Source organism: Pristiophorus japonicus, chromosome 4, assembly GCF_044704955.1.
Source record: "Pristiophorus japonicus isolate sPriJap1 chromosome 4, sPriJap1.hap1, whole genome shotgun sequence".
NCBI lineage: Eukaryota > Metazoa > Chordata > Chondrichthyes > Pristiophoridae > Pristiophorus > Pristiophorus japonicus.
The window spans coordinates 37823730-37837457 of NC_091980.1; the positions used below are offsets into that span (position 1 = coordinate 37823730).

General features: G+C 42.0%; 1 protein-coding gene across 1 annotated transcript in view; it reads left to right on the plus strand.

Annotated features, from left to right (window-relative positions):
- Window positions 1-1740: 1740 nt before the first annotated feature.
- LOC139262438 (teneurin-2-like) overlaps window positions 1741-13728 on the plus strand; it is an 84410-nt gene continuing 72422 nt past the window's right edge. The window contains exon 1 of the mRNA XM_070877629.1: window positions 1741-1966. Coding sequence (XP_070733730.1) covers window positions 1741-1966 — 226 coding nt within the window. The remainder of the gene's footprint in view (window positions 1967-13728) is intronic.

The following is a 13728-nucleotide window of genomic DNA, read 5'->3' on the forward strand; positions in this document are numbered from 1 at the left end:
CCTCCTCCGCTCTTGTGGTATTTAAGGGGGATAATAAGTGATTAGACATTATTTGGCAGTGTTTCATTCCCTTTGTTTTGTAGCATATTTTGTAGGTGTAAAATTGTTCCCTTTTACAGAGCTTGTACAGCACAACACAGCATCCGATCACTTTCAAATCAGTTTACTTTCAAGGAGCAAGCTTTTATAATCAGTGCACTGATATCACAGTCGGAGTGATGAAAATACAAACTTCATTAATAACTCGCTCTTAGAACATCAACTGTACTTAAAACACAAGGTCCTCATCTTATCTGGATATGGTTCCGCCATTTTGAGTAGTGAAGGTGGTGTGTAATGCCATCATGCTTGACATGCAGTCGCTGAGGATTCTGTCCTGTTGTTCCTATCCAGAAGTCATTCATTAATTATAAGGGGGCTTCTGCTAAATGTACTTTTCAAATGAAACAACATCACTTTGTGAGCCTTTTACAGTGGCAGAAGGCAGCTTTGAGTATTTTAAGTGGAGCCAGGAAGAAATTTTCCTTCCATTCACCATACTAGATTGAAATTGACTCTGATGTAAGAATATTTGGATCAGTCTGGTGTAAGAAACCCGATTTAACTCCCGATGCATCTCCTGTTCCAGGTTAATTCCAGTCAGAGGAGCGCCAACAAATTTTGCAATTATTAAAATGTTCTTTTCATCCAATTATTTCTTCTGCCCACCCCACCCCCACCCCTCTTTCCCAGTATAATTCTCCAGCAGAGTGGTTTGCCAGGCAAACTGCCCGAGGTCCCTGCCAGTCTGTAGGGGGTTTAACAAGTTGCACAAGAATGGAGCATGTTGGCTTGCCTTCTCATATTCTCCCCGGGTGGTGGTCAGAGCAGCTTCCAGGACCCTGGGAGAGCACCACACCTTGCCCCATGGCCTGATGCCGAATGAGAACTCACCGCATGGGGAATTACTGGTGAGAGCCTGCGTTGTACTGTTATTCCTACCTGTCACTTTGATGCTCTGATAGTGTAACAGGTCAGATACAGCTCAACATAAAAGTAGAAAAGGTGATTTAAAAAAAAAACATTTTTCAGATTTAACTTGGTAACGTCACCTGTTTTTTCTAGTGGTTCAGTTTAGTAAAAGTTTTCCAGTTATCTGTTTTTTTGGATTTAGTAGAAATGCACTACCCAGTTCCCACCTCAGCTATCACGTTCCATCCGCATAGCGCTACCAATAAATGTGTCTTTTATAATATTTTCCCACCTATTTACAGTACATACCCCTCCTGCCCACATCCATAATGAATCTAGTGCACACTGTTATTTTAAGATATCTCACGACCCGCTTTAAGCCCAGGGGAGAAATGCATGCTCTGAGATCAGGAGACCGTCCACCTTTTTTCAGCTGCTGTAATCCAACTGAGAAGCTAGGGAAATAAATACTATATTCTTATCACCAGCACAACTCATCCAGCTCTCAAATATCAACTCCTCTGTTACAGTGGGGACATTTACACAGTGTCTGACAGCAGAGCTGGTGCTAACCTATTGAGGTTCAGACATGGATGCGAGATGTTTAGTCCCAGACATTAGAAAATTATCTGCTGGTAGCCAATGTGCATTGTATACAAATTATTTTCTTTTTCCAGAACTGGACATCTAGTGGATGGACATCTAGACTCAAGGCTATGTTTGTATTTTTTGTTACAGGTTACTGTGAGCTGAAAATCTTCTAAAGCACGAGAATACGGTTTGTGAAGTATGGACGTCAAAGACCGTAGACACCGCTCCTTGACACGAGGCAGGTGTGTGAAGGAGTGTCGGTACACGAGCTCTTCACTGGACAGCGAGGAGTGTAGGGTGCCTACACAGAAATCCTACAGCTCAAGTGAGACCCTGAAAGCATATGATCATGATGCCAGATTACATTATGGGAGTCGTGTCACAGAATTGGTCCACAGGGAATCTGATGAATTCTCTAGGCAAGGTAAAGGTGGTTGAGTTTTTTTATGTTGTAATTGAAGAAAAATTAAATATCAGAGACATGTCTCGTCTCACGCAGTTCTCAAAAGTTCATCCCACATCCATGATTTATCTCATACTCAGACTGAAATTTATTGAGGATCTTATAAAGACAGTGAGCAGAAATGAATAATACACTGTATCTTAGAACTGAATCTCAGGAAAAGATTTCTCATATAGCAGGTAAAGGTTTGCAGTAACGTTTGTAAATCTATCTGGAAGGGGAAATGTATATTGTTTTCAAAATGTGCAGTACTTTTAAAGGAAGTGTGGCCCATCTGGGATGAGAGCAAAAAGGATTTGAAGTTCCTCAAGTCCTGTCCCATCGGCCGAGGCACTTTGGGCGAGGTATTCCAGCTGCCAGTCTGCTCCAGTGTTCACCAGTCCTAAATCCTGGAGAAAGACTTATTGCCATTTATGATGCTTACTGGGTGTCTGCCCCATGGAGGACCAGGAATTTCAAAGCAATATTCTGCCACTGTGTCAGGGGGCTTTCGGGACATTACTCAGCGATCAGTTAGCATTAGGAAACCAGCATTTGACCCGACCTGCATGTTTGTCCAGTAAGCATGTCTTCATCATGCAGGCATATTTTCTGTTGGCTGTAAAAAAGTTAGAAGTGCCAATTTTTTTATTGCTGAGGATATCATCCCACCAATCCCACCTCTTTGAGAATAAGATAAATAGAAATGACCACCATTGAATGTAGTGTAATTCTGGAACCATCTTCGTGAATGCAGTATGGTTTCTTGAGATAACCATTGTGGACAGTTAATCTGGACAGATGATATGTGTTAGGATCTGGAGAATGCTATCTGTTCTTTATTTTTTCATTTTCCCCTAAAAGAGCCACTCAAACTGACTGAACGCCAGGTGCAATTCCTTTCATTTCACTACTGTTATCGGTGTTTCATTGTTTAGGTTTCCCAATTTTTCTAAAACACTTTGTCGTGTCAAAAAGCCGCATCCCTAGATTTTAGCAGAATTATTGAGGTAATATTAAGTATTTTAATGGTGCTCGTAATGCTGCTTTAAGAGCGAGCTCTCAAAGTGGTCTTGAAGCAATGTGAGAGCAGTACAGTTTTAGCAAACTGCTGTCATTCCCATTAGACTCTATTGCCTTCCTAAGCAAAAAAAAATGAAGAAAGCCATTGGAAAGGGGGATTGGAAGCAAAGCATCAATTATTAAAATTCTATTAAGGATAAGAAAATAATTACAAGCCTGTGTTTGCAGTTCTTTTACCAGACAGAATAGGTGAAGTGGCAGAAACTAGGTTTGTCATGGGGCAGATTAACCTTCTGTGGGGTTCTCCGTGTGAACTTTTCCCAAACAATACAACAAGATGTGGTAAGCAAAAACTATTTTATAATATTCGAGCCGCCTCCCCTTACTTGTTTCTACAAAGGATATCAATAGAGGAGCTACATGCCTGCATTATTTGGACATCATACTTTAACATAAAGGGAGATTTCTATATTTCTTGTACGTGATTTCAGATCGGTGAAATCCATTTTTTAAATGGCTTCAGACAGCTGTGTCTCTGGGAGGTCTGTATGATAATGCTGCTGTGGAAAAGTTGTTATATGGTGAGCATGTGACTGGCTTCAAGCAATTAGACACAGTTATCATATTCGACAGGCAACATTTAAAAGGGAATTATTTGTTTTTTCAATGTCATTGTTCACAAAACCAATGAAGTCAAAGATTTCTTGGCGGCTAAAACTATTTATTTGAAATTTTAAGTTGTTCAGATTGTGAGGCAGTGGAACAGATGATTCTAATCGTCCTGAATGCTGTATATACCATTTAGGCAAATGTGTGGAGGAAGTGACAATATCCAAACATTTAACATCTCAGCTCATGAGATATGAGATCTGTTAACTATGTTTCTCAGTCTACTTCAAAAGAAATGGCGATAACATAAAAGACACTGCGTGACATAAATCATAGCTCCGGCTGTTGAGCTTTGGTTCTGGCAAGAGATCTGAACTGCTTGGGTAAACTGGAATTTACATCATCGACATGCAACACTGCATCTTAAAGGTTCAGCAAGAGATTAATCTGACTCTTTCATTCGAAAGTATTGTTTATCATTATGCTGTTTAAAAAACACATATTCTAAAAAGGGTGGCCTGATTTATTTTTTTCTGCATTTTAAGTATTGTGCTGTATTAGTATCTTGCTGTTAAATGCATTTTCAGTTCAGAGCGATTTAGTCTGCTTAGAAAACTGCCTTTTAGTTGTACACACAAGGCAAAAATGTTGGATAAAAACCCAAACTGAAATACAAGATATAAACTGATGTGCCTCCATGTTTCTCAGCTACCACTGTTGATGCCCAGAAGGGACTGAATGTCAAGTTGGCTAGTTTTACTTATTTGTTTATGTTGGTGTATTCGCACAGCCTATTTGATTTTTATTATGATGATCAATGTCTAATTGCTTGTGGATGTTCATTTCTTACATTTTTGCTCTGGATCTGGGAAGCAGCAATATGGGAAAGCCTCATTACAACCTTGTGTTTGAGAGCCATCTTAAATAAAATATGAGGAGATCACAAGTTATAAAAGATAAGTTGCAGGGTAGTTAGGAATAGTGAGATTCATGAGTCACTGTGGTTTCCTGCAGCTTGCTTAATTGCCTTAGGGGGTTGGAGAGAAATTTCCCCAGAGTTTATCCTAAATTGGCCACTTTTTTCCCCCCGTTCCCTGGAGATTGCATAACTCAGGGGTTGGTGGGCATCAAGTCGATGGTGTATGTAGCTGCACGATGTCTGGATAGGGAAGGGTTTATGGACCGAACAGTATTTCCTATCCTTTGAGTATATTTATCTAAATTGCTGCAGTGGGAACCATTTTTAAAATACTTCGTCCATGACAGGTTAATTTTCATTCCTTTCCTGCTATTTAATAATAAAGTATATATTCTCTCTCCCTATCCTTCATCCCTCGTGACAGAGCCTAGTTTCTTGCCGAAAGCTTGTGCAGAGTCCTTGCTCTCGGGGATTCCCCATACAGCCGTTAGGAAGTCGAAGATCAAGTCTCAGGCTGAGTAATTCATTGCTGTTTGCTCCGGTTCCTACCCATGAGGAAGCATGTGGCCATCACTATCTGTTTTAGTCCGGTAATAAGGTTGAGATTGCAAACCTCCAGATGCTCTGTGGCAGCCCCCTATGAACAGCAAACTTTCACATCTACTCTCGCTCCAGTTTAAGGCATTCCATCTCCCACACAGCAACATTAATTTGCATCAAGGAGTTAGCTATTATTTACATTTTAGAATCTGATCTCTTTAAAAACCATGTGAATTTCTATTTCCAAAATAGTTAAACTTTTAAAACCCTATTCTGCTTATATTGGGGACCATCTCCAATTCTGAGATTGGTGGACTAATTGGCAAACCCCTTTCAATCCCAAGTCAGCGACAATATCTGACATTCTTGAATTTGAACCTATCCTTCACATCGTGCAGTCATGTTTGCTTTCATCTTCCTCTTTTTTAAATTTTTCCTTCCATTTTTATTTTCATCAGCGATTCACACTCAGTTTCCCCACAGTTCTGGAAAGCTATGTCCACAATATCTGCTCGGTCTTTTGACACTGATTTTAACAGCTTGTGTTTCTTGTTTCACCACTTGAGCACTTGCTTGTTCTTCAGGCGCTGCACCCAACTTCTGAAGACATCCTGCAACATGTCCTTATTTCAAATTATTCTGCTATTCTAAGTGGCTCCACATTTGGGTTAAAGATTTAACACTCACATAAAGCTGTCGACTAAACATGACATTCTATCGTCTTCGATGTTTGATGTTGGACTACACTGCTGCTTGGTCCAGTACTTTTATGTATGTTGAACTTTGGTCACAGATAATATTTTTCCAATTATAAAATCCTTGTGAACATCACTAAAAAAGAAAGAAAGACTTGCATTTATTTCTTCTCTTAGGAAGTCCCTCGGAGTCAAGGATGATTTGCTTCCACACTAAAAATGAGTTCTGGGGCAACTGCAGAGTCCAATGTGGGACCTACAGTCTCTGTCACAGGTGGGACAGACGGTGGTTGAAGGAACGGGTGGGTTGGGTGGCTGGTTTGTCGCATGCTCCTTCCACTGTCAATGCTTGGCTTCAGCTTGCTCGGCGAAGAGACTCGAGGTGTTCAGCGCCTTCCCAGATGCTTTTCCTCCACTTTGGGGGGTCTTGGGCCAGGGATTTCCAGGTGTCGATGGGGATGTTGTAGTTTTTCAAGGAGGCTTTGAGGGTGTCCTTGAAGCATTTCCTCTGCCCACCTGGGGCTCACTTGCCGTGTCGGAGCTCCGAGTAGAGCACTTGTTTCGGGAGTCTCGTGTCAGGTTTGGATGATGTGGCCCGTCCAGCGGAGCTGATTGAGCATGGTCAATGCTTCGATGCTGGGGATGTTGGCCTGAGCGAGAACACTGATGTTGGTGCACCTATTCTGCCAATGGATTTGCAGGATCTTGCGGAGGCAACGTTGGTGGTACTTCTCCAATGTTTTGAGGTGCCAGCTATACAGAGGCCATATCTCTGAGCCATATAGGAGGGCGGGTATCACTACTGCTCTGTAGACCATGAGCTTGATGCGGGGTTTGAGGTCATGGCCTTCAAACACTCTCTTTCACAGACGACCGAAGGCTGCGAGCGTCCTCTGCATACTGTAATTCAATAATGGAGGATGGGACGACGTGAATCTGGCCTGGAGGCGGCGGAGGTTGAACAGATTCCCGTTTGTCCTGTAATTTAGCTCCATTCCAGCGGGGAGTTTGCTAAGGATGAGATAGAGCATTGAAGTGTGGAAGATTGAGAAGAGCGTTGGTGCGATGACACAGCCTTGCTTGACCCCGGAACGAATGTGGAATGGGTCTGTGGTGGATCTGTTGATCAGGATCATGGCTTGCATGTCATCCTGGAGCAGGCAGAGGATGGTGACAAACGTTTGAGTGCAGCCGAATCTGAGGAGGACACTCCATAATCCCTCACAGTTGACAGTGTCGAAGGATTTTGTGAGGTCAAAGAAGGCCATGTATAAGGGTTGGTGCTGTTCCCTGCATTTCTCTTGTATCTGCCGCGCGGTGAATATCATGTCCATTGTGCCCCTTAGTGGGCAGAATCCGCATTGCGACTCTGGAAGGAGTTCTTCAGCCACAGGGAGAAGGCGATTGAGGAGGATTCTTGCAATGACTTTCCCGATGGTCAACAGCAGGGAGATTCCTCTGTAGTCGGACTTGTCACATTTCTTGAAGATGGTCATGATTACAGCGTCTCCGAGGTCTCCTGCCATGATCCCCTCCTTCCAGATAAGAGAGATGAGGTCATGAATACTTTTATGTATGTTGAACTTTGGACACTGCTAATATTTTCCAATTATAAAATCCTTGTGAACATCACTAAAAAAAGAACGACTTGTATTTATATAGCTCCTTTCACAGCCTCAGGATATCCCAAAGCACTTTGCAGCCAATGATCTACTTTTTGAAATGTGGTCACTGTTGTAATGCAGCAGCCAATTTGTGCACAGCACGCTGCCACAAACAGCAATGTGTCAATGACCAGTTAATCTGTTTTAGTGATATTATTTGAGTGATAGTTTCTTAGGACCAGAGTTAACACCCCAGCTCTTCTTTGAAATAATGCCAAGTGTCTTCTGCGTCCACCTGAGAGGACATACAGGGCCTCGGTTTAACATCTTATGCAAAATATGGCACCTCCGACAGTGCAGCACTCCCTCAGTACTGCAACAGAGTGCCAGCCTGGACTTTGTGCTCTAGTCTTCAGAGTAGGGCTCAAACCCATGCCCTTCTGACCCTGAGACGAGAGTGCTACCCACTGAGCCATGGATGACGATGGTGTAAAGATGCAGTATTTGGAGGAATCCGCCAATAAATTTGAAAGTCACAGGATCGCAGCAGCATCGTGACATTGCACAAGTGTGCTTCACAGTGGAGATCCCGCTTCTCCGTGAGCACTCCAGGAAGTTACTCTGTCTGCTCAGAAACACAATGGGGGCTAGTTGGGTTCAATGAGTTTTTATGGACAGCTTTTCTGCTGTATGGTGACACCTATGGTGCCTGGTGGTACCTAAAATGAACCGGATTACTGATGTCTCAGTTGACGATCCATTGCAGCACCTGTGAAGAAGGGCGGGAGACCATGAAACTGAGTGCTAAATGTTGCATTTAAATATGTTGTGGTGGGAAATCGCACCCAGCACTGAGTCATTAGCACAGAGCCAGATTTACTTTGCAGTTTTTTTTAGCTTTTGTGGTTAAAACAAGCTCCCATAGAATGGCAGTATTTCTGATGGAACCGCAGTTGTGCAGAAGCACGGCATACTGCACAGATTTTCTATTTATGATGGGCTGCCATTGTTTTGACTGTTTACAGGAGGTATAGACAGGCAGACTGCTCATTTGTCTCTGTTTAAACGGGGGGAGAGTCAGAGTCGTTTTTTTTTCATAATTTAAAAAAAGGGAATTGCACTGCTTTCCTGGTGCAAGTTGTACACCTCTTGTGCCTCCTGCACCCACAAGAAACCATCCCCGCCACTAAAAGAAATCCACAAATGGCTAGAAAACACCTCTGCGCTGGTTGCTTCTGTGACAGCTGTGATGATGCTGGAACATAATCCTGTTTGTTTCTCTGACTTGACAAACTAATCTTGTTCGTGACCACCTTGGCGTGCCTGACAAACTGTAATGTTGGACGTTCCCTCCGAAACACAACAATCACAGCATGTCACGGTTTTATTGGCACTGCATTCCAGGGTGCTGATCAGTTATCAATGTGCCTCCAACTGGGGTGTAATTGTGTTCGAGTTCCTCCTGAACTGTCTTTATCCAGGCCGTGACAAGCACAAACTGGTTTACCTCCTATCTTTTCATTAAATTCATTAATATCTATTTTGGAAGTATCAAGATTGGCCGTCAAAGCATAAAACACAAATAGTTCATTAGTGTTTTCCCTCAGAACCTACCACTTTTTCATGAATAGTTACTTCTTGAATAGATTGATCCAATAGAGGAATCTAGGCTCTAATGTGTCTCAGCCCAGTATCACCGACTGCACAACCTGGATTTTCCACTGCAGGCCATCTGTTGCCGTGGCTTGTAGTGGAAAATGGATGGGAATTTCATCCTGTTAAGACTCCACCCACTTTATGTCATGGTGTCGTTTCCGGGGAATGGGACCAGCAGCTTTGGAAGTTTCCACTGCCAATAGACAGGACTTCCATTTAAATAGGCATTCGGGATGTGTCCATCTGCAAGCTACTTCCCATTTGAGGATGGAAGACACCAATCCATTCAAAATTGTTAACATCTGCTGTAACACAATTGCATTTCCATGGGATTCCGCTGTGAATTGTAACATGCTGCAATATTGTTTCTTTTCACTGAAATTATGATTAACGTCGCATTGAAGTAATTTGCCTGCTAATATGATATAATTTTCTTCAAACTTTGAGACTGATGTTTGGAATGTGACAAGTCAGGTGGGTTGTTGCATTTTGATTCATCCCACTGCTTATTCCTCACTCAGCTTGTGTTAATTGGCTGTGATAACAAACCTGTCCTCGGGTGCGATTAAAGTTTTTATTTTCGATTTGACTTCTGATTTCCCACCACATCAGCCCTGTGTTTAAATGCTCCAGAAGTATTTATATATCCATCATTTGCAACAGGCACACAGATGTCCTGTTTTGGTTGTAAATGTTCTTTTTTAAAATGAGATGAATTGCTTTTCACAACTTTTGAAGTGACCACTGGCTGTTTTTTTACTGTCTCTCTTTGTAACCACGTATGCGTTTGAATTCTTGTTCCTACTCATCCCTGCGTGACTGGTGTTTGGCAGACAGCCAAAACAGTGCAGTGATGATCAGAAAGCGGGATAATGGAGACATCAAGCCACTTTAAACCATTTCAAGGACACCAGTTATTTATTTATTTTTTAGGTTTTAAAAAAAATTGTTTTCTGAATGATTTGGTGGATGGCGGAGGGATGCACTGCAGTAACACAGAAGTTGCAATATCTTTCGAGGCACTTGCACTGCACGTTAATGCTAAAAGTATGTACTGCAAAGCGTGAGTCCCGTCCCGAGCTGGTGATGAAACTAAGCGAGATGCAACTCCTCCACCAAGGGAGTCTCACACTGCTTCACTCCAGCAGCAGATTTGAACCCTGATGCCGGATTCGGGTTGCATTTACACAATCATTGCAAGTGTTGGTGTGAAAAGAAACCACTTCGCATCAGCCCTACACCTGTAGTGTAAATTCAGTCTGATACAGAAGGGCTAATCTCAACTCATGAAAAAGCAGAGTGCAGGGCAGTAGAAGTTATTCTGCTCTGCCTCTGTTTGGTGGCCAGATCAACTGAAAATTGGCATTTACTTAAATTCTAAAGCCACGATGAAGTCGACTGGATGAACTGATTGGTGTTCAAGTGGTTATCTGTGACCTAAGGCATGCTGATGCCTTGTGAACCTAAGAACATAAGAATTAAGAAATAGGAGCAAGGGTAGGCCATTTGACCCCTCCAGCCTGCTCCGCCTTTTAATAAGATCATGGCTGATCTGATCTTGGGCTCAGCTCCACTTCCCTGCCCGCTCTCCATAACCCTTCACTCCTTTATCGTTCAAAAATCTATCTCCACCTTAAATATATTCATGACCCAGCCTCCACAGCTCTCTGGGGAAGAGAATTCCATAGATTTACGACCCTCTGAGAGAAAAAATTCCTCCTCATCTCAGTTCTAAATGGGCGACCCCTTATTCTTAAACTATGCCCTCTAGTTCTAGATTCCTCCATGAGTGGAAACATCCTCTCTGCATCAATATCTTATATATTTCAATAATATCACCTCTCATTCTTCTAAACTCCAATGAGTATAGACCCCCAACCTGCTCAAACTTTCTTCATAAGACAACCCATTCAAATTAGGAATCAGATAAGCATTTACACTGTCAATCACAATACCCATGTGACTGCTTGTTTGACTAACAAAACACTGGAGAAGTGTTTGATGGATTAGTGCATGTCCATTGAGCTACTTTGACTCTGATCCAGACATTTTTATTTAACATGTCAAATTTACAACATATTGCATTGACATAGCATATTTAACGTGGGAAAGTGACCAACCTCCAATCCCAGAAGCATAATCAGACAAATATTGACACCGAGCCAAAGAAGGAGATATTAGGAGGGGTGACTAAAAACTTGGTCAGAGAGGTAGGTTTTAAGGAGAATCTTAAAGGATGAGAGAGAGGTGGAGAGGTTTAGGGAGAGCATTCTAGCGATTAGGGTTTAGGTGGCTGAAGGCTCCGCTGCCAATGATGGGGTGAAGGGAAAGGAGGATATGTAAGATGCCAGACTTGGAGGAACACAGAATTCTCAGCGGGCTGTCGAGCTGGAGGAGGTTACACAAATAGATAGGAGCAAGACCACTCCATCTCTTCCCCATCAACTAACATTTTAAAGTTGAAAATGTTATCAGTCAACCTGCCCCCGCCCCCCTTTGTAAACACAGTAAGCATGATGATCTTATTGGTGCAAGAGCATTTCCTTTGCTTTGCCAGTTTCATGCATGTTTGGGATCCTTACTTTCACAAATTAGGTGAAGTTAAAAATCAATGAATATGGGGAAACATAACAATGTTATCCCACAGAATGGATACGTTTAGAAAGACACAACATTTCAGGACTGAGATTACATGTAAAAGGCCAAAATGATAACCCTTTAGGGAACATTGTATAAAGTTGTTTAATAAAACTTATCAGGGGTCATAGCAACCATTTGAATAGAGGGCAGTGTATTTAAATAAAATTGTACAGCATAAACAAAACAATACTACCCTGCTCCCCTTCACCCTCTGTTTTGATTATATCTTAACACTGCACTACATGAGCAGTCTGTGTCCTAACTTTTCAATTCGGGATGGGCCATAAATGCTGGTCTTGCCAGTGACGCAGGCATGAATGAATTTTTTTAAAAACTCCATCTTGCAGTGCTGCAGATATTCATTCACATTTTGAATTGCAGAAGGAAAGTTCAGTTTTTGACAGCTACAGTTCTTCTTGGCCCTTCATACTAGGTCCACCCATAGGGGGAAATTCTCAATGAATTTGTGTAACCAACATTTTGGACATGTAGAAAACATAAGGTTTACGTAATGGAGAATTATGGATAAGTGAGTTTGATATGGTTGTGTTTGGTTTCTTAGACTGGTCCATATGATCTTAAGCTGCTCATTTTCAGCACTTTAGATTACAAAAGTCATGTCTTTCTGCTTCAGGGGAAGTTGACATTTTCATTCACTGGCCATATTTGTGATGATTTTTTATTGTTGCAATCTGCCATGTCAATTTGTGGAACTGACCACGAGTAACCAATTTAAAAAAAAATCAATTTCCTAAAGAAGTAGGCCATACGGCCCCTCGAGCCTGATCTACCACTCAGTAAAATCATGGCTGAACTTCTACATCAACTTCACTTTCCTGCCCTAACTCCATATCCCCTAGTGCCCAAAAATCTATCAATCTCAGTCTTGAACCTATTCAGCAACTCAGCATCCACAGCCCTCTGGGCTAGAGAATTCCAAAGATTCACAACCCTCTGAGTGAAGACATTTCTCATCATCTCAATCCTAAATGGCTGACCCCTTATTTTGAGACTATGCCCCATAGACTCTCCAGCCAGGGGAATCAGCCTCTCAGCATCTACCCTGTCAAGCCCTCTAAAAATGTTATACATTCAATGGGATCACCCCATATTCTTCTAAACTCCAGAGATTATCATAATTTCATAACTTGACATGTTGGGATTTGAACTCACAACTACTGAGTTGCTATCATAACTACTATGGCTACTGTATACTCAAGTGTCAAGATCCTAAACCTGTTTATGCAGTTTCCCAACTAAAGGAAAGAGGTGTGAAGTTTAAAAGCTGAATACCAAATGCCAATCTGGTAATGTTGTGGTAAGAAGATAGCTCCATAACATTGCAGATCTATGTTGAAGACCTGGGGCTGTCTTAACACTCTAATCCCAGGCATGCATGCACATATCAGCATGCCCAATTTTATCATATGATGCTTGCTGTTCTACACTCCATAAAACAGTGCTAAACTTAACATTTTCTATCAGTTGCTGTGAGCTTCAGGAAGTGGGAGGTGCCCTCCTTTGTGAACCTACATTTATTAATACAGTGGAACTGAATATTATAACACTCCATTTGTGTAGAACTTTTTGTTCACACAGGGAGGAGGTCTGGTGCAATGATCTGCAGGCAGATGCAAAATCATACAAGAAAGCATGATGGACATTAACAGGCAAAACATTATGTGTGGGCACAGCAGATGCTTTGGATAGGTGTAAAAGACATATTAACATTGCCTGAAACTAAAATGGAATGTGGCAGTGATTTAAAAGGCGAACAGAAAAAGGTGAGTCCATCGTCAGTTCTGAGAAAGAAAAAGCTCCCTACCTCAGACACCAAATAAGGGGGCAAAAGTAAGGCAGAAACAAGCGCTTGAGATGTGAGACTAAGGGAAGGGACAAGAGAGAGGGCAATCTTCTGAGCTGCAACAGAAAAAGCAGCAAGATGGAGGGAAACACTGTAAAATTATGAAATAAAAACGAGTGGCTGTCTAGATCATAAGTAGTGAGGTGAAAACAGCTCATTGAGTATGAGGCAGAGAAAAAAAGACAATGGTTCCA